Source organism: Ascaphus truei, chromosome 7 (assembly GCF_040206685.1).
Source record: "Ascaphus truei isolate aAscTru1 chromosome 7, aAscTru1.hap1, whole genome shotgun sequence".
Taxonomy (NCBI): Eukaryota; Metazoa; Chordata; class Amphibia; order Anura; family Ascaphidae; genus Ascaphus; species Ascaphus truei.
Window position 1 is genome coordinate 97,620,777 of NC_134489.1, and position 21,839 is coordinate 97,642,615.

General features: G+C 44.6%; 1 protein-coding gene across 1 annotated transcript in view; it reads right to left on the reverse strand.

The window, feature by feature from the left end:
* Nucleotides 1–21,839, reverse strand: part of LOC142499732 (unconventional myosin-X-like) — a 42,563-nt gene that overhangs the window by 12,824 nt on the left and 7,900 nt on the right. The window contains exons 3-12 of the mRNA XM_075609547.1: nt 21,505–21,605; nt 19,313–19,379; nt 18,857–18,949; nt 18,298–18,366; nt 17,784–17,866; nt 17,279–17,387; nt 16,374–16,454; nt 11,112–11,236; nt 9,988–10,102; nt 184–290 (exon numbers count right to left, since the gene is read on the reverse strand). Of these exons, the coding sequence (XP_075465662.1) occupies nt 184–290; nt 9,988–10,102; nt 11,112–11,236; nt 16,374–16,454; nt 17,279–17,387; nt 17,784–17,866; nt 18,298–18,366; nt 18,857–18,949; nt 19,313–19,379; nt 21,505–21,605 (950 nt within the window). The remainder of the gene's footprint in view (nt 1–183; nt 291–9,987; nt 10,103–11,111; nt 11,237–16,373; nt 16,455–17,278; nt 17,388–17,783; nt 17,867–18,297; nt 18,367–18,856; nt 18,950–19,312; nt 19,380–21,504; nt 21,606–21,839) is intronic.

Below are 21,839 nucleotides of genomic sequence, written 5' to 3' on the forward strand. Positions count from 1 at the left end.
TAACTCCTAATAACGTACAGATAGCATCTCTTCTTCTGAAGAAGGCAGGGACGACATCTGTATTCTAACCAAAGCAGGAATGATCCCCTTTCTAAAGAGACATGGCTGTGATCATCCCCCTTCCTATGCAAGCAGTGACCAGCATTCTGCAGCACAAGGTAGGATGCGAGAGGTTGGTGTTACCTGGTGATATATCCCTGGATGTGTGCTCTGATCACCAAGGCCGCTCTCCTCAGCTCCTCCTCGCGGCTCTTCTCCAGTTTCTGCTCCAGACTTTCTTTCAGGAAGACCTGAGAGTGAGGAGAGAGGTGTACTCATGTAGTAGGTGACAGAGGCAGCGTGCAGTGGTGTGTGCTGGTGTGGGAGAGCTCCGAGCAGGTCCCTTTCTTGCTCTCAGCACAAGGAGGAGGAGTTGGGTTTATGTTCTCAGCATCTGCCTTGCACCCTGCAGCACCAGCCTCCAGCAGCCAGGCTCTGCCAGGAGCAGAGCGTGGGGAGGAGACTCGAGGGGGGGATGAGGGGAGATTCAGAGACGCGTGCCGGAAAGTGGAACAGAGGGGTACTCACAAGAGAGACACACAGGGATACACACAGGAACAAACACAGGATGGGAGAGACACACAGGACCAAGGGATGGATGCGCACAGGATGGGAGACACACGGGATACAGGGATGGGTTCAGGAGAGAGAAAGGGACAAGGAGCGGGTTACATGCAGGAAAGAGGATCATACACAAGGATGCAGAGAGGGATAGAAAGGGGACAGAGAGAGAGCGATACAAATAGGACAGAGTGGGGGAAAAACAGAGGGAAAGATAAATATATAAAGCAGACAAGACAGAGAAATATTCCAAGTAAGAGACTCTAAGGATACATAGACATACACAGGACAGAGTCGGACAAACGTCGGAGTCTCCCTTAGGACATAGATACACAGGACAGATGGATGCACACAGAGCGGATCAGCAAATGCCTAGATACAGGATGCACACACTATTGAGGAGTGGTGACACACAAGGTTTGATTAACACATACACACACACACACACACACACATTATAGGGACAGACATACACACGCTAGAAGGGAATGTACACACAGGATAAAGTCACAAACACACACACAAAACCAAAAAGATAGGATGCACTAGAGAAGATGCAGGAAGGCTGAGCGGACCATCATACACCCTCATTACCCTGGATGCTGCATTTCTTGGTGTATACTGCAAGAAATAATGCAGCTGTTTTTGTAAAGAAACATAACAAAGAATCCCACTTCACCCCCCAACTTCCTTCCAGAAGCTGTGCCTTCCGTTCACAAACAATCGACGGGTGTGAGAGCACATGGAGCAGCACAGCAGGGAGCAGTGTAAAAGCACTCGCTTTGTGGGAGAGCTGCAGTAAGCAGCATAAGCTGTTATATACAGCGTGCGGCCGCGCGTGCCTATGCGAACGCGCGTGCACGTGCCGCATGCTTTTCGTAAGTATACTGTGTGAGTATAGTGTTTGTGTGTGTTTATGTGTGTGTGTATGTGTGTGTGTGTGTGTGTATGTATATGGGTGGGTGTGTGTGTAATTTATTATTTATTAAAAAAAAAAAAAAAACATTGTTAAAAATAAAAAAAATTAGATTTGTGCAGACACACAAATACATACACACACATATACACACACACACACACTCACTCAGAGCCGGTAGCGTCGCGAAAATATGATTTTCCTCATCTTCGCCGCTGTCTGTCGGCTCCCCTGAAGTCAGCCAACTAAAATTCCGCACGCGCCCGGCACTATAGAACGTGTATATGTATGTATGTATATATTTTTTTTTTTTTTAATCAAAGCCAGTATAACCAGCCTCACACTGATGAGACCCAAAAGGACGAAACAGCTGTCTGTGAGTAGGGTTCCTGGCTATACATCTTAACCCAGGCTGTGCTGAAAAGTTGTGCATTGCAGCAAGCATAAGCTTATAGGGGTCCTTGTTAAAATGGATTTGAAGCAAAAGACGGCACTGTGTGCTCATTGGCATGTCATTTCCCAGAATCCCTTGCTGTAGTGGAAGCACTGGCCGATAATGATGAAAGGCAGGGCTGCAGACCTGTCAAATGAGCACATAGTAATATTTGCATGCGATATATAGTGCCATCCAGGTACATAGCGATTCACAGCAGTAATACACGTGACATGATGATATAACACAGGGGTGCGCTAACTTGTTGCGCTGCACCCCCCCCCCTGTCTGCTTTATCGCACCCCCCCTTACCGTCAACAAAGCGTCAAATTACGCTGCGGGGTCATATGACATCACCCGCAGCGTCATTTGACGTCACATCTCCATGGTAACAGGCGTCATTTGACACCGCGTTGCAATGCAGGCGCGTGGACAAGAAGCTGGTGAGTACATTTACAGAGGCCTCGCGCTCTTGAGCCCTCTGTAACCGCTGCACCCCCCCATTAAAGTCGCACCATTACCCCCCCCCCCCCCCAGTTTGCGCACCACTGATATAACACAATGGGAATAATCGCTTCAGACATAAAAGTAGCAATAGGAAAGGGGGTCCCAGCCCTGAAGAGCTTACAATCCAAGTGGTAATTAGGGAGAATTTACAGACAGGAGGGTGTTCTGGTAAGTGCGTCTGTAAGGTGCCACGGTCAGTGCATCCGAGATGTATAGCATAATGTACAACAGACAAGAAGGTATTCCAGTTGACGCTTGGATGAACGCATAACGAGAGCCTATACCCGTCGCGGTAAACTCCAATCAAACAATAGTAGATTTGTTTTTTGTTTTTTGCTTTGACTATGCCACAGCAAATCATTTCCTTAAGCATATATGTTCTATAAAACATATGTTATATAAACATTGCATACACTACAAGCTGGTCTGTTTCTGGGTCCCCACCGTGAAAATAAAAACCACAGATTGCCTACAAAAAAGGGAAAACACTTGGAAGATCGTCTGATTAAACCAACCCTCCAAAACAGGAACCGATACACTTTTTAAGTAAATAGAAAGCCACATTGCTATAAATGTGCAGGCTGTTACCTGTAATATCCTACGCATACGTTAATGTCCTTGTGCCTTACTACTGTATATGTTGCGATAACTCCGCTGCAACCATTAAAACCCTGCACGGAATGCTGCTGTAATATTTCCCAATAACCATGTTGAGAATTGAATGGGATTTGGACACATCTATCCAATAGTTAAAGGTGGCAATCTCGATCTGCTTGTACCGCAACGCAAAGCTTTCTGGATGTGCACACTTCAGACCTTGCTCCAAAGGGCCTGAATAATGAGCTCTGTTTGTGCGGTTTCTTGTCATTGTGTTTTTTGCCACAGGGATATCCTGAAACCCTGACCTGTTGGTGACCCCTGAGGACTGGAGTTGGCCACCCCTGGAGTAGTCATTCTTGACAGACTTTGCTTGGGAGCCTGCACATATTTTACAGATTGAGGTTATTGTTTTGTTTCTTTCCACCGTCTCCTTCATAAAAAAAAAAAATCCACATTGTGCTACATTTCTATTCTCTGCTTCCGCTTTCTGTTTGGGTGTTTCTACGGTTATACAGCTGTGCGTGGGATGGTGCAGAGCTTTCAGGTTGTGCTGCTCCGTGATCCAACTTCCGTCTGACCGGAGGAGGGAGCCCGGCAGCCCCCCGAACCGGTACAGCACTGCTACTCACCCCAATGTAGCGTAGCGAAGTCACGATGCCGCATTGCCATGACGTCACATACTGCTGTGATGTCATGATGCCGCTACGCTGCAGGACGGGGGGGCCGCACTTCAAGGAATTGCCTGGGCCGGAAGTCAAGTACCCTAACCTTCTTCTTACATGGGGGGCCCCGCTGCTAGCATACCACCTTGGGAACCGCGAAGGCCGGCCCTAAGCTATACATTTTTCTTCATACCATGTACTTTATCTCTGATGAAACGTTGGATATTTTTATTATCATGCTGGAATACAATCTTACTCGGTTTTGCCCTCCTGTTTTCGGGACGTATGCGAGTCTTACCATTAGAAGGACTGAGTGACTGCAGAATGAGCAGAGAGAGCATGATGCTGGTTAAGATCAATATTAACTGCAATAACACTTCCCCCGGTATTAACTGTCACCTTTCTCAGACAAAGCAGGCAAAGGACTAACCCCACAGGCACTGATAGAATCAGCACACTCAAGACACAAGGAGTGGTCTATGACCTTGAGGAGAACAAAGAAGTTCTTTTGTCAATGGGCTCAAAGAACGGAACGTCTGACACTATCCCATAGGCGCGTGACACAGAGACTCTGTGTAACCAGTCAATGCTGGCAGACTTCCATCTACTCCTCACACTATTATTCCCTGACTCGTATTACCCGGGCAGGGTCATGGTCAGTGTGACTTCTCTCAGTTCCCTGTGTCACACATCTCCATCTAAAGTCACCCTGCCCGTCAGTCACACTCCTCACTGATGTGACCTCTGGAATTCCACTTCTCGCCCTCGCCCACTTTCACATATCTTAGGGAGGAGTCACTGGCACTGAATGGCGACCTCTTAAATTACTGTGATCTCTTATTTCTAAAACGAGTTCGCTCTCAGAGGGAAGAAACCCTTACTTCATATTATACTGAACATGTATATTCAGCTGTAATACAGTTAAAATGCTCCATTGTAAAGGGACGAGGAGTACTGCTATGTACCCACCAAGCCCATTCTTCGTACAGAAACTTCAACATACAGGAGGACCCAGATCTGTAGTGTTGATTTTATAGAAAGGAAAGAAAAAAGCGGAGCACTGCCAGGGGATGAAAAAAAGGCTGGGGCAAAAATAGAATAAAGATTATTTATTGGGCATAATGGCCAAAAAAACAAACACACAAGGTATTAAAAAACTCTGACGTGTTTCCCGCCGTGGAGGCGCTTTATCAAAGAGTACTGAGGTTCTCACAGTATCAGAATATATAGCAGTCTCTAAAGTGTACGCCCTAATCTGAAACCAATGAATCAGAGGATGGTCTAACTGATTATGCAGACAGCTGTGATTTAAAGCTGTTGTAAGGGTCTTATAGTGTAAGATGTTAACATGACACTAATCATCATATGAGACTGTGAGAGCCTGAATGGTTACAACAAATAACAGTAAATATAAGAACAAAAACAAAAGAAGAAAAAGACTAATAGTGAACATCATAGCAACAATGTATCAGATGTGTTATTATAATAAAAATATATGTGCATAAAAATAAAAATAATATATATATATAATCAAATAGTGTATTGACGCTATATAAACACTAATAAAATGTGATAATATAAGTGAATATTCAAACAGCAATATAAACCATGTGTATACCTAATGTATAGACATAGAGATATATAGTATAAGTGCTTTATAAAATACATTTTTTTAATTCGTTAAATCTATAAATAATAAAATGTGGAAAAAATGATAATAAAATTAGTAAATAGAATTAGTCAAATCTTCAGATGTGAAATAAACAAATTAATACAGATAAGTTAAAAAAATAGTGATAAAAAACCTTAATAACAAAGTAGTATATATATAATATAATATAGTCACCTATATGTAGCTATGAGATAAATGATGAATACATGTATAAATTTGGATCTATAGTAATTATGATAATAAGATATATATAACCAATATAAATATCCAATCTACAGGTAACTTGTCTTATGAAATAGATAATATATCATACGGTTAATGCATATCAAACAGTGAGGACATATGTATAGATATATACAAATCAACAGTCTAATATATATAAATGGCATAGAAGACATATTTGGATAAGGAACATAGAGAGCAGAAATAGTACATATTTAGGTATAAACAACAGATTTAAAAAAAACGGTTTATAAAAAATGCTTCAATTCCCAATCGATATTAATGCCAGAGGGTTGCATAGTACCTAAGCTGTACATCCAATACATTTCTTTTCTGTTTAGGGTACCCAATCTGTCTCCTCCCCGAGTTGGGGCATGTATATGATCTATTCCTGAAAAGGAAAAGTTTTTAATAGTCCCCTGTGGACATACTGAAAAATGTCTGGAGACCGGATGGGATTGATCTCTCTTGTTGATCGCACGGACATGTTCCATGATTCTTGTTTTAAGGGGCCTAATGGTACGGCCCACATAACCCTTTCCACATCCGCATCTCAAAAGGTACACTGTATAGCTGGAATTGCAATTGATAAAAGTATGTAGAGTGTGTTCAACCTTTGGATTAATTCCAGTGATTTTTTTAATTTTATTTGCATATTTACAAATGCTACAGTGTCCGCATGAAAAAAATCCCTTGGGAATATTGCTGATCCGTTTGTGATTCGAACTGGAGTCAAAAAGACTAGGGGAGAGCGATGTGCCCAATGATTTGGCCTTCCTAAAGACAAATTTTGGTTTCTTGTCGACAATCAATGACAAGTCATGATCTAGTTTTAAAGTATCCCAATGCTTGTGTATAATGTGTCGGATACGATCTGACTGTGTGCTTTGTTGTGTAATAAACAATGGTGTATCTGTATATTCTGATGATGGTTTCTTTTTGGAGGAGTTCAACAGGTCCCTTCTATCTAGTTGTTTAACAGAATTCAAAGCCTCTGTGATATGAGATATATTATAGCCCCTAGATTTAAACCTGGAGATAAGGTCTTTAGATTGAACATCAAACGATTCCTCTGTAGAACACAACCGTTTCAGTCTGGTAAATTGTCCTTTAAGTATACCTTTTTTACAGCATTACCTCTCATTACCTCACTTAGCACCAGCACTATGCACTTTTTTAATAGAGTCCATCACATTTTTACTCACACACAATTATTTTAGATTTGATGCACATTTCTATTTACAACTTCGTGGCACAGCTATGGGCACCTCTTTTGCACCCTCTTATGTGAATCTTTTTATGGGGTTGTGGGAATCTAACTTCATCTTTAGTGATCACAATTCTTTCAGGCACCAAATTAAATTTTACAAACGCTACATAGACGACCTTTTATTTATTTGGGATGGTGACCTCTCTTCACTTCAATCATTCATTCACAAACTTAATATTAATGATCACAATTTACATTTCACGTTTCAGGAGAATATCCACCACATTTATTATTTAGATCTAATGTTGTATGTGGACATGCGGGGGTGCATCCAAACTGACATTTATAGGAAGTCTAATGCGCGCAATTCTTACCTCAGAGCAGACAGCAATCATTCAAAATATCTTAAAAAAGGTATACTTAAAGGACAATTTACCAGACTGAAACGGTTGTGTTCTACAGAGGAATCGTTTGATGTTCAATCTAAAGACCTTATCTCCAGGTTTAAATCTAGGGGCTATAATATATCTCATATCACAGAGGCTTTGAATTCTGTTTAACAACTAGATAGAAGGGACCTGTTGAACTCCTCCAAAAAGAAACCATCATCAGAATATACAGATACACCATTGTTTATTACACAACAAAGCACACAGTCAGATCGTATCCGACACATTATACACAAGCATTGGGATACTTTAAAACTAGATCATGACTTGTCATTGATTGTCGACAAGAAACCAAAATTTGTCTTTAGGAAGGCCAAATCATTGGGCACATCGCTCTCCCCTAGTCTTTTTGACTCCAGTTCGAATCACAAACGGATCAGCAATATTCCCAAGGGATTTTTTTCATGCGGACACTGTAGCATTTGTAAATATGCAAATAAAATTAAAAAAATCACTGGAATTAATCCAAAGGTTGAACACACTCTACATACTTTTATCAATTGCAATTCCAGCTATACAGTGTACCTTTTGAGATGCGGATGTGGAAAGGGTTATGTGGGCCGTACCATTAGGCCCCTTAAAACAAGAATCATGGAACATGTCCGTGCGATCAACAAGAGAGATCAATCCCATCCGGTCTCCAGACATTTTTCAGTATGTCCACAGGGGACTATTAAAAACTTTTCCTTTTCAGGAATAGATCATATACATGCCCCAACTCGGGGAGGAGACAGATTGGGTACCCTAAACAGAAAAGAAATGTATTGGATGTACAGCTTAGGTACTATGCAACCCTCTGGCATTAATATCGATTGGGAATTGAAGCATTTTTTATAAACCGTTTTTTTTAAATCTGTTGTTTATACCTAAATATGTACTATTTCTGCTCTCTATGTTCCTTATCCAAATATGTCTTCTATGCCATTTATATATATTAGACTGTTGATTTGTATATATCTATACATATGTCCTCACTGTTTGATATGCATTAACTGTATGATATATTATCTATTTCATAAGACAAGTTACCTGTAGATTGGATATTTATATTGGTTATATATATCTTATTATCATAATTACTATAGATCCAAATTTATACATGTATTCATCATTTATCTCATAGCTACATATAGGTGACTATATTATATTATATATATACTACTTTGTTATTAGGGTTTTTTATCACTATTTTTTTAACTTATCTGTATTAATTTGTTTATTTCACATCTGAAGATTTGACTAATTCTATTTACTAATTTTATTATCATTTTTTCCACGTTTTATTATTTATAGATTTAACGAATTAAAAAAATGTATTTTATAAAGCACTTATACTATATATCTCTATGTCTATACATTAGGTATACACATGGTTTATATTGCTGTTTGAATATTCACTTATATTATCACATTTTATTAGTGTTTATATAGCGTCAATACACTATTTGATTATATATATATATTATTTTTATTTTTATGCACATATATTTTTATTATAATAACACATCTGATACATTGTTGCTATGATGTTCACTATTAGTCTTTTTCTTCTTTTGTTTTTGTTCTTATATTTACTGTTATTTGTTGTAACCATTCAGGCTCTCACAGTCTCATATGATGATTAGTGTCATGTTAACATCTTACACTATAAGACCCTTACAACAGCTTTAAATCACAGCTGTCTGCATAATCAGTTAGACCATCCTCTGATTCATTGGTTTCAGATTAGGGCGTACACTTTAGAGACTGCTATATATTCTGATACTGTGAGAACCTCAGTACTCTTTGATAAAGCGCCTCCACGGCGGGAAACACGTCAGAGTTTTTTAATACCTTGTGTGTTTGTTTTTTTGGCCATTATGCCCAATAAATAATCTTTATTCTATTTTTGCCCCAGCCTTTTTTTCATCCCCTGGCAGTGCTCCGCTTTTTTCTTTCCTTTCTATTTTTGTTTCATTAGTGTAGCAGCACGCTCCGGTTTTCGTTGTTGCAGAGCAGCTGTTGTCATCGGGGGATTTCCTCCAGGAGCTGCAGAGTGGATCCGGATCTTTGGGCTAGTGTGCGGTCCATACGCCCAGCCCTCACCTGTTCCGGGTAGGATCACGGCTTGCGGGGACGAGCGGCTGCAGCCTTGGATCGCGCGCCGTTCCGCCCACGTTGACCAGTGCCCCCCAGATCCCGTCTGGCTGAAACATCGCGGTATACCATCAGGCACCCGGTAAGGCGGCGGGAGACTCTGCTTGCAGGTCTCTACTACCAACAGCCAGTCCTGTTACACCGGGGAGCCACAACCGCTTGTCAGAGCGAGGAGGGTCTCATTTCAACCTACACGGGGGACTGGTGCCATTGATCTGATCGGAGGATATCCCGAGGTCCTACAGGTGAGGTGGGTGTCACATAGACCCACACATTACATCGGACATTTGTTTGGGACACTCTCTGCCTACATATTTTCATACCGGTTTTTACAGCACTTGCCATATTTGTAGCTTCCACGTGGGGATCTTCCCCGTTTTTTCACTTGATTTTATGGTGACCCAATAGCCCTGCAATAAGTTTCTCGATCCTCACAGTGGGTTTGACGTTACACAGAATTCTGTAATATATCGGGCTCTCAACCCTACTGTCCAAGCGGTCATCGTGGTATAAGCTCCTTAAGTGGAAGACAAGCAACAGTAACAAATCTCATTACGGTCAGCATACATCATCTACATACCTTGGTTTTACCCAGCTGCCACTCTCTCTTGGTGTCATCGTAAGACTGCAAGAAAGCTGCACACGTGCCCCGCAGGTCATCAGAAGCTTTGTTATTCTTCAGAAGCATCTTGTACCTGGAAGCAGAAGTTCAGTTTTCAGAAGTCTAGGTTGGGTTGCTTTATGCTTGGTACTTAACAGAACCCAGTATTGTCAGAACATACCGGTTCAAAGTCATACTAACACACAGTTAACCTAATCTTAGTGAAGGTGACTTTGAGAAGCACTGCCTATTATTCTGCTATACCGGCTTTTACGTGTTGAAATTGCACTTTTCTTACCCATATTATTAACGGAATTTCAGAGATAAACGAGAAAAAATAAAGCCCACTTGAAACTGTACCCCTCTTACACCTAGTTTAATTATAACCTGTCAATGCCAGGAACCCTTACAATGCATACAGAACATAATGAACAAAATTCCAATCGTGGGTAGGAGAGCGTCAAGTAATCACACGGTGCATTGAAATATAGATAGAGGCGTTTACTTAATTATGTGCTGCTAAACCGCACCAGTCAGTAATGAATATTCAAAATAATAATGATCCCTATCCCGATTGATGGGGTGACAGATCAGATAAAAGATAACAGCATCCATGTGCGAGAAGGCATATTCTGTACCAGGATTGATTATGGGGAGTGGTCAGTCTGTATACAATGTAATGATTATGAGTGATAATTTTTTTCATGGAAGTAAAAGTCTTTCCATCCCGCCGTTATCTCTGTGCTTAAAGTACAGAAATAAGGTTCTACAATGCGATAAACCCAACTTTGGTCTTTGATTATCAAGCCTTTACTTATACTGCACTGGACAATTTCTACTAAACCCTCAGTGAAGTGGGTGTGTCAGCATCCAAGGAAGCAACTTATTAATAATTATTAAGTAGTATGCATCTCCGACACCAATAAATGCTGCAATTACAATACACAAAGGCATTGCTGCTTAGCAACTCAAACTGAGTAACTAGCTTAGATAGCCCGTTCTATAACTTTCAACTAAACCCTAAAAGGCTAAAAAACTGCAGAGCCAATGCCATCAGTACAAGAAGGGGTAATTGGTCAATGTTTGAACATTGAGGATCTCACCTGCTCACAAAATCCTGATACTGTCTGCGCACAGGAAATCCAGCTCTCCGGATCTTCACCGTCTCCAGCATTCCGGAGTATCGCAACTGGTTCAAAACCACTTCTGGGTTAAACGTGTTTGGCAGCTGTAAAAAAGGAAAATGCTTAGGTGTGGGCAACGGAGGTAAGAACAAGGAATCTGCACAAATTAGAACAAAGAAGCAATGCAGGACTTAGTACCAGATTTAAAACAAGTTTCCTAGGTGTAGTGGCCTGCAGGCAAAAGGCATCCGCTCCACAAACCAACACCACAAGTAAGGGGCATCACCGTTGACCCTTGCTTCAGCAGAGAAGGGAGGAAGGACTATGATTGGAAACAAGTACAGGGCAAAGAGGGAATAGGACGTGTAGAAGAAGAGCTACATTACATTATATCTTTATTTGATAGTACTAAAGTAGAGGTAGTTAATACCTCATCATTGTTCACATACAGGGGAGCGCAACAGGACCCTGGCGACGAGGATGGGGTTTCACAGGAACAAGAAACCCCATCAGAGTCGAGAAGACAGAAAATGCAGCGAGAAGAGGATTTGGAAAACCTGCGTAAGAAAATAGTAGCACCACAGGAGAGGTGCACATATATTAAGGCGTCACCACAGGGAGAATAACCAGAGAAACCAATTTATACACGCGACACTGAATAGACACGAGAAGACGTGGCCATCTTGGGCTGGACTCAATACACAAGCAGCCTGCACTATGAGAACATGCGGTGGCCATGTTAAACGGGCAAGAAAAGAACAATAACCATAGCCAGGGCAAACAGAAAAAAAACAGTGGCCATTTTAGAATTGGCTTTACAGATAGCTGGAACCACTCAAGGAAAAATCGGTCGCCACTTTGAAAAAGACCACACAATAAATACAAGAAAACAAAGATAAATACCCTGCAATTTAACAGAAACAAGAAAAGCAATTTTACAGAACAAGCTGCCATAATGTCACACATACACCTGCTCCAGGCTCACCCAAGATTTGACATGACACAAACGCACAACTTGGGCCCACGGTGGATCAGGTGGTTAGAGGATGTCGATGCTCTAATGCAAGCTATGGACCTGGAAATAGAAATCCAGCAATTCAGCCTACTAAAAGACTATGCTGGCCCAGAATTCAGTGCACGGATATCCACCCTGCCTGAGGAACAAAGGAAAGACCTCTACATGCTGAAAGAGGCACTGACAGCATATTGACAGGAACAGGATGCCGCAACGTCATGACCCTGCATTGTTGGAAGACAAGGTAAGAGGCCCCGCAAAATTCCCAGCTCACCCTGCTCCAGACCCAGGACACCAGTTGCTCACGCTCTAGGTCACCAGAGTGAGCATACACCTACATGCTTATCAGACAGGAGAGAAACTCAACAAGTCAAAGGCCCTACCATCTGCCTAGTGGGAGAAACCACCACCAAATTCCTAATTGTTACAGGTGCCACAGTGAAACCAATAGAGGCAAAAACATACAGCATACGATCAAAACCAACAAGAAACCACGCGCATCCGCATATACTCATATATGTCAGACGTACCCCTACTGTGCCAAGGAAAATTTACATTGGCCATAAAACACAAGAGCCAACAAAAACACATCATAGATGACCATGCCGTCACTGGATGTCTCCTCAGTTTCTACACAGCACAAAGTTTGGGACTCATAGCGCTCACATATAATGCGAAACACCAACCACAATCCTGGACAAATTTACAAGTCTATTCCAAAGATTGAGAAACCTGTGGGATACACAAATAACTCTACACATTTATGACACTGTCACCTCCAGTAGTTCAGCATCACAGAAGATAACCTTTTCACCTACAATTACAAGTAGCAGAAGAAATCCTGAGCCTACACTGTCAATACATCATTGATCGAGTAACAGGACCAACTCCATGGGTAACACCAATTGTACCAGTGCCCAAGAGACAGCCAGGAGGTCAAATCCGCATTACCATGTGTTTGCCCAACATGGCTAATCAAAAGAGACAGACAACCCTCACCAACCATACATGGCATGATCCATCTGTTGAATGGAGCCACTATTTTTTCACCACCAGTTGGAACTACACCTGGAGTCCAGATTCATATCCACTTTCACCACTCGCTTAAGTCTTTTCAGATGCAAGAAACTAAGCTTTGGCATCTGCTAAGCCGCATAAATATTCCAGGAAGCTATTTGGAAGGTGATCCGCCACATCCCACATTGTTTCAATTACAGTGATAAGGTTTTTGGGAAAATGAGAGAAAAACATGATAACACTGGAACAGGTGTGTGAAGCAGTACAACATGCTAACTTAACTTTAACTCCAAAAAAGTGTGAACTCAACAAAATACAACTACAATTCTATAGACATATCTTCTCATCTGGGGGCAGACAAGCGGACCTTACCAAAGTCACAGCAATTGCCTCTACCCCGGCACATCAATACACTGCAATCATTCCTAGTCATGGCGAGATATTGCTCCAGATACATACAGGACTATGCCACTGTCAGCACCTCGCAGAGAGAACTCACCAGACAAGAGAAGACATACATCTCGTCTCAGGCATGCCAAGAGGTACTTGACAACATAAAACTTAGAATAACAAGAGCAGAGATCATGACCTACTTTGATCCAACACTGTGCACGGAGCTAGTACAAGATGCCAGTCCTGTAGGATTGGGTGCAATATTAATACAACATCGACCTGGAAGAGACACCACGAAAAATCATATAATGGCAGTCACAGTCTCACTGAGAGAGAGAGCCGGGCAGTAGTATGAACATCTGTGTGAACATCTGTTCTTGTATGGAAAGTAATTCACAATTATTACAGATAACCAAGCACTCAACATAAACAATGCCGCCAAGAATAGAGCGATGGGGATCAAGGCTGCATAAATAGGACTCCGAGATTATTCAGAGAGACAGGAAAGGAACATAATCCAGCGGACAACATATAACGACACCCACTACCCAGCTCAAACTCACCTCAATTCATAGCCAAGGAAGACATCAATTTCGTCATGGAGCACACCACCCCACAACCAGTAAAACTAGCTCAGATAGCAGCTGCATCCAGGGATGATGAAACGATACAAAAGGTGATCCAACTAACACAGGAGCAGAGGTGGAGGTACATTGTCAATGTGCACACAACGAAGGGACGTGCAAATACACACAGGAGGTGTCCATCTCCATCAACGGAATTGTCATCAGAGGAACCATACTAGTAATGCCACAGGCACTACGACAAAGAATCATTGACGTCACACACAAGAGTCACCGAGATGTAGTGGCAGCCAAGAAAAACAAAGTCTGGTTCCCGTCGCTGGACAAAATGATGGAGGACAGCCACGTGTCAGAGCACAAACACCATCCCACGACCTGAACCCCTACTCATGTCACAACTACCAGAGAATGTCTGGCAAGAAGTAGAGATCGACTTCTCTGGTACCGCTTACCTCCAGCGAATACATTATGGTCATGATGGACTAATACTCAAGCTACCCAGAAATAGAGATCAAATCTTCGACAGCGGACACAGCAGTCATACCCGCCCTGGACAAAATATTTATGCGATAGGGAATACCATAGATAGTGAAATCGTATAATGGTCCCCCATTCAATGGGACGAACTTTGCCAAATTTGCTCACTATATGGGTTTCAGACACAGAACAGTAAATCCGTTTTGGCCACCGGCAAATGGAATGGTGGAGAGATTCATGGCCACACTCAGACAGCTCAACAAGTCAACCAGTCACTACCACAAACACTGTGTCAAGTCCTCAGAGACTACAGGAACACCTCACACTGAATCACCAACAAGTGCCCATCACAACTCATCTAGCAGAACGATCAGAACAAGACTCCCACAACTTCAAACAAGAAACACCACCAGATCATCAGAGCACTCCGAGAAGCTACATGTAAAGAACAGATGAAGAAATACACAGGGGGAGAGAGACGTATTTGGACATCCGGGAGGGTGATAAAGTATTGTTAACAATCGCAGACAGAAGACAACAGCCCCATTTGACCACAAACCATATTAAGGCATGTACAAAAAAGGCACCATGATCACAGCACAACGGAAAGGATCACCAGAAACTAGTGTACCACTGAGCGCCTCATCGTTGTACACAAACGGCAGCACAACAGGACACTAAGGTATCGTGGAAAACCACAACAAGCTCACCATGACGGTTTGAGATCTATTCACTACAAGCCTAGCGAACAATACAACAATATTGGAACTAAATGTCTTATATAATGCCTATTCTGAGACTAAGGAGCAGGGAGGACTAGATCTGTGTCGCCTCTAGATTCCAGATAGACAGTGGGTGTTATGTAGGGACACCCGCGCCCTCCATGAACAGTCACTGCAGTCTTTTCTCACTGCCCGCTTCCTCAGAGGAAGACAAAGTACTGGTGAAACACATAAGGTTTGGAGCTGCGATTTGGAACCTACATCATTCAGTACAGCAGGGGTTTGCAAAGTTTTGGTGCTGCGCACCCCTGCCAGCACTCCTGCCGTGTTCGCGCCCCCCTTACCTTCCTAGAGCATCAAATGATGCCATGGAGGCATGTGACGTCACGTGACCCTGTGTTGCTATGAAGAAGCAGTGTCAAATGGCGCTGCGAGTCATGTGACGTCACGTGATCCCGCGGCATCATTTGACACCACGTCGCCACAGCAACACATCTTCTGAGCCAAGGTAAGATGGAGTACAGAGGCCTCGTGCGGTCCCCCTGCAGTAGAGACTCTCTGGCGGTCTTTAAACCCGGTACTGCACAGCAGAGACTTCAGACTGCAGGAGACGTTGCATGCGGAATTCCCCCTGAGGCTCGAGGTCTGTGGAGCCAGCGGGCTGGGAGAAAAGAAAAGGCTATAACCCAGAACAGGGGTGGTCAACTCCAGTTCTAAAGAGCCACCAACAGGTCAGGTTTTAAGGTTATCCCTGCAATGACTGAGCCACTATGCTGAAGCAGACCCCCAAAACGTTCTAAAGAGGGCTCCATTTGCTAAATATATGTTGCAGTCTGTTATTTTAGGGGATTTCCAAACATGACCAGCCCCTTACTTGGTCTACTTCTTAACATTTTCTGAATGACACCCCCACCCCCCCTCTGATCTTCACTCCAAACCCCTCCCCCGCTTCCCCCCCACACTTATTTCAGAATGAGGGAACCAGACGTTCTAGAAAAGCACCGCTAGAACCGCAGTCCCGGTCTGTACTCACCTTCTCTGTGTTGGGTTTTATGCAGCGGATGAAGAAGGGGTTGGAGGTGTTGAGCATGGCCATGAGGGAATGAAGAGATTCCTACAAACACAGACACGGGATTCAGCACAAACGCACCCGGGGGGTTATTCATTCAACTGCAATAGTGCCGACTAGCGCACTGTCGCATGGAAGCTCCCATTACAGTCAGCGGGACTTTGCATTCCATAGTGACCCGACTGGCACTATCACACTTTAATGCATATACTGGGGGGTTATTCATTAAAGTGAGCACTATCTTCTCTTCCCTAGTGATACACTGTGTGGGAGGTGCTAAAAAAACACATTGCGATCACTACGCAAGATTATTTTGAATGCAGTTCCATGGTTTTATGACAGATGGTTTGTACGGCACAATGGTTTTGTGAATGTAAGGATATACGAAATAAAAATAGGAAAATAATGATTATTTTTAATGACGTGTTCTGGCATCAAAGGGGTTAAATATGTATAAAGCAGAAGCATGCCTTCCAAACACATTGCTGTTCCCATGTGCATTTTGCAGTCACCCAGAACAGAGGGCAGGAGGAGGAGGGGAGGAGGAGGGCAGGAGGAGGAGGGCAGGAGGAGGAGGGGGGAAGGAGGAGGAGGGGGAAAGGGGGAGAAGGAGAAAGAGGGAGAACGGGGGGGAGGAGAGAGGGACAGTGGGGAAGGAGGGGGGGGAGAGTGGGGAAGGAGGGGGGGGAGAGTGGGGAAGGAGGAGCGGGGGGGAGAGTGGGGAAGGAGGGGGAGGGGAGAGTGGGGAAGGAGGAGGGGGGGAGAGTGGGGAAGGAGGGGGGGGGGGGAGAGGGAGAGCGGGTAAGGAGGGGGAGGAAAGAGTGTGGGGGAGGGAGGGTGAGAGCAGAGGGGGTCTCCCCAACACTTACCCTGAACTGGGAGCTCACTGTAGGTTTCTTCCTCTGTGTTCCCATCTTCAGAGTCTCCTCGCTGCTTCTGCTGGAGACTTTTTCAAAGAGATCATAGATGAAATCCAGCCTAGATGGTAAAAGAAGATGTATAAGCCTTAAATTGTAGCCCGAGAGGAGTTAGCAATAACTGGGTTTGGTCTTAACAACGGACCTCTCCCACAAATAAAACACAAGCTGCCGCCTTTAAAAAATATATATTAATGAGCAGGGAAACGCCAAATATCCTTTATTAGCTGGATTCTAGTTCCAGTCCACTTGTATTTATTGATTTGAAAAATCACATATCTGATTTGTAGACAAAAAGTGATGGCAGAAAATGTGGACTTGGGGTCAGAAAGGGACAAAGAAAGCTGGGTATTGTGGCTGGAGGAATAGTACCAGTTAAATCTCCAAAGGTGATTGGTGCTGAGAAAATAAACATTAAAAAAAAAAAGTGTAATTGTCACATTCCATATGTACCCACCTGCTGTCCCTCAACATGTTCAAAACATCATCCCGAAACGTATCCCTGTTCTTCTCTAGGAACCCTTGTACATCATACGTCACCTGAAGTCAGAGCAGGAGGTCGGGGCGAGACTTTTACATTCAGGTGAATAAAGACACTTACACCAGTAATCAAGGGTCTGCAGTGAATTGAAATGATGGTGTAACACACACACACACACACACACACACAAGCGATCAACAAAGGTTAAAACACTGCTATCAACAAGACAAACACAATCTTTTACAGTGGCACAATCCCCTATATATTCCAGTATTTACAGGAACAATGTGCATGCGCCCGAGGGAAGCAGATTTGTAAGCTGTACAGCGCTATAAATTAGCTCTGCATGTCTGTGTAATGGAGATTATTTCCCCTCCCAGCAGGCATTGGTTGATACAGTGTTCAGCACATAAAATCACCAGGACCGGTCACGCCCGGGAGATAGAAGCATCACATGAAGAAGCTAATTACCTGCCCTGGTAACACTCACCTCCCCCGCATAGTGCTTGATTCCAAACTGGTGCTCAGTTACTCGAGGTTTCACGTAATGGGGGTTATTCTGGGACACACAGAAAACATCTGCATTACATTGGGACATTAAGCAATCAAGAGTTGCTCAAGACCGAGAGATACACATGAAAAAAACACACACACACACACACACACACACACACACACACACACACACACACACACACACACACTTTCTGCCCTTTGTAGGTCTTCTTCGTCATCTCCCAATAGGTTTTCAGTAGGTCCCGGTTGTAGGTCTGGGATGAGTGTGCCACCTAAGTTCTTACACGCGCTCTAGTACGGAGTTTTCTTCGCGAGTAGCGCGTTACAAAAAGTTCTAAATAATATATATCTTTTTTTTTTTTTTTTAACAGTTCCAAGAAAATTAAAAAAAAAAAACAAGTTGGTAGATAAGACTTTTGTTGTGACACACACACACACACACACACACACACACACACACACACACACACACACACACACACACACACACACGTTGGTATATATAAATATATGACATGTTTGCCAAGGCTCACCGCATGCTGATTGTGGAGCTTTTCTAGCAGGGTGAAGTCGGTGCCTTTAGGGAAACGACTTTCCTCATTAATCAGAGCCAACAACCCTAATTTCTACAGTCAAACGAAAGAGATAGTTAGAGAAAATAGCACAGCCATGGGATTCATCAGACTAATCCACTCCCTCCCCAGGGCACCATCACCCCTATATAACCTGCCCCCAAAAAGCCGATCTCACCAACAGAATACTCAGAGAAGCTTAGCTGTGGAACACACGCCAATCTGCCTTATATTCAAACACATAACTCTTCTTCCTGATACTACCTGTACCAAGTGGAAGAGGTACTTAGCGAGATTCTTAGTAATTTATGTGCAACATAATAAGGTGTTCTATTAGTTTTCATTGTACCTCCAACACATAGCCATTCGCCTGCACACACCGAGCTATGATAGCCATGTATACAGCAAGAACCTCACCTTCTCTACCAGATCCAAGCACTCGGCATTGTCCATCCACTCAATGGCTTCCCAGTGTATCCCTTCCCTGAGTGAGAAAGAAGAGTGATTTATACCCAAGGCATGAGAGCAGCAGCGAGGAGAGAGACAGGGCCGAGGGCATGAGAGCAGCAGCGAGGAGAGAGAGGGCAGAGGGCATGAGAGCAGCAGAGAGAGGAGAGACGGGGCCGAGGGCATGAGAGCAGCAGCGAGGAGAGAGAGGGCAGAGGGCATGAGAGCAGCAGCGAGGAGAGAGAGGGCAGAGGGCATGAGAGCAGCAGAGAGAGGAGAGACGGGGCCGAGGGCATGAGAGCAGCAGCGAGGAGAGAGAGGGCAGAGGGCATGACAGCAACAGAGAGGAGAGACAGGGCCGAGGGCATGAGAGCAGCAGCGAGGAGAGAGAGGGCAGAGGGCATGAGAGCAACAGAGAGAGGAGAGACGGGGCCGAGGGCATGAGAGCAGCAGAGAGGAGAGACGGGGCCGAGGGCATGAGAGCAGCAGAGAGGAGAGACGGGGCCGAGGGCATGAGAGCAGCAGCGAGGAGAGAGACGGGGCTGAGGGCATGAGAGCAGCAGAGAGGAGAGACGGGGCCGAGGGCATGAGAGCAGCAGAGAGAGGAGAGACGGGGCCGAGTGCATGAGAGCAGCAGAGAGAGGAGAGACGGGGCCGAGTGCATGAGAGCAGCAGAGAGAGGAGAGAGAGGACCTAGTGCATGAGAGCAGCAGAGAGAGGAGAGACGGGGCCGAGGGCATGAGAGCAGCAGAGAGGAGAGACGGGGCTGAGTGCATGAGAGCAGCAGAGAGAGGAGAGAGAGGGCCGAGTGCATGAGAGCAGCAGAGAGAGGAGAGAGAGGGCATGAGAGCAGCAGAGAGAGGAGAGAGAGGACCTAGTGCATGAGAGCAGCAGAGAGAGGAGAGAGAGGGCCGAGGGCATGAGAGCAGCAGAGAGAGGAGAGAGAGGGCCGAGTGCATGAGAGCAGCAGAGAGAGGAGAGAGAGGGCATGAGAGCAGCAGAGAGAGGAGAGAGAGGACCTAGTGCATGAGAGCAGCAGAGAGAGGAGAGAGAGGGCCGAGGGCATGAGAGCAGCAGAGAGGAGAAAGAGGGCCGAGTGCATGAGAGCAGCAGAGAGAGGAGAGAGAGGGCCGAGGGCATGAGAGCAGCAGAGAGAGGAGAGAGAGGGCATGAGAGCAGCTGAGAGAGGAGAGAGAGGGCCGAGGGCATGAGAGCAGCAGAGAGAGGAGAGACAGGGCCGAGTGCATGAGAGCAGCAGAGAGAGGAGAGAGAGGGCCGAGTGCATGAGAGCAGCAGAGAGAGGAGAGAGAGGGCCGAGTGCATGAGAGCAGCAGAGAGGAGAGATGGGGCCGGGGGCATGAGAGCAGCAGAGAGAGGAGAGACGGGGCCGAGGGCATGAGAGCAGCTGAGAGGAGAGACGGGGCCGGGGGCATGAGAGCAGCAGAGAGAGGAGAGAGAGGGCCGAGGGCATGAGAGCAGCAGAGAGAGGAGAGAGAGGGCCGAGGGCATGAGAGCAGCTGAGAGGAGAGACGGGGCCGGGGGCATGAGAGCAGCAGAGAGAGGAGAGAGAGGGCCGAGGGCATGAGAGCAGCAGAGAGAGGAGAGAGAGGGCATGAGAGCAGCAGAGGAGAGAGAGAGAGCCGAGGGCATGAGAGCAGCAGAGGAGAGAGAGAGAGCCGAGGGCATGAGAGCAGCAGAGGAGAGAGAGAGAGACGAGGGCATGAGAGCAGCAGAGAGGAGAGACAACGGGGGTAATTCTAGATCTGCAATTGTGGCTAAATTGCGATGTTGTGTTCTCCCAAAATCCATAGATATTTCAAAGTGGATTTTCAGCCAAAAATAGCCCGAATGGCCGATTCAGCAGATATAGAACATCAGCCAGAGAGCTAAAAACAGATATGAACTACAGCAGTACAGAAGAAACCTGTAATCTTTCTCAACCTCCCACATTACCTTCTTTAAGAGATACTTGGTACCATTATACAATGTATGAAGTGCACATTAACAAGAAGTGCCAGCAGGAATGATTTCCCCCATCAGTGCTAGAGTGACCAGTACAAGATTGCAATTTGTTGGTGCTACAGGTGAACATTGACCTCTGCACTTCAGCCGAGCGACCTCTGGCTCTCACACAACCTCCAAGACCCTTCCCCACTCCCTACCTGTTGTATTCCAGCTGCTCCAAGGAGAAAATGTGCTTGTTGAAATATTCCTGCAGCTTCTCATTGGCGTAGTTAATGTTAAACTGCTCAAATCGATTCACCTGAAGATATCAAACAGGAATAAAAAATAACCACAAAACACGGACAAACGCCGATCCAGGGTCCTGTGAGATCCAGGACATCTTGTTTCAAGTAACCAGAAGACCCTCAGAACCGGTCACTTCAATGTTGATCCCCAAGGATGGGGCACTGGAGACACATCAAGTACATCCAGTAAGGCAGGTGTTCTAAACGCCAGTAAACAAGACCCCCTAACTGGTCAAGTTTTCAGGATA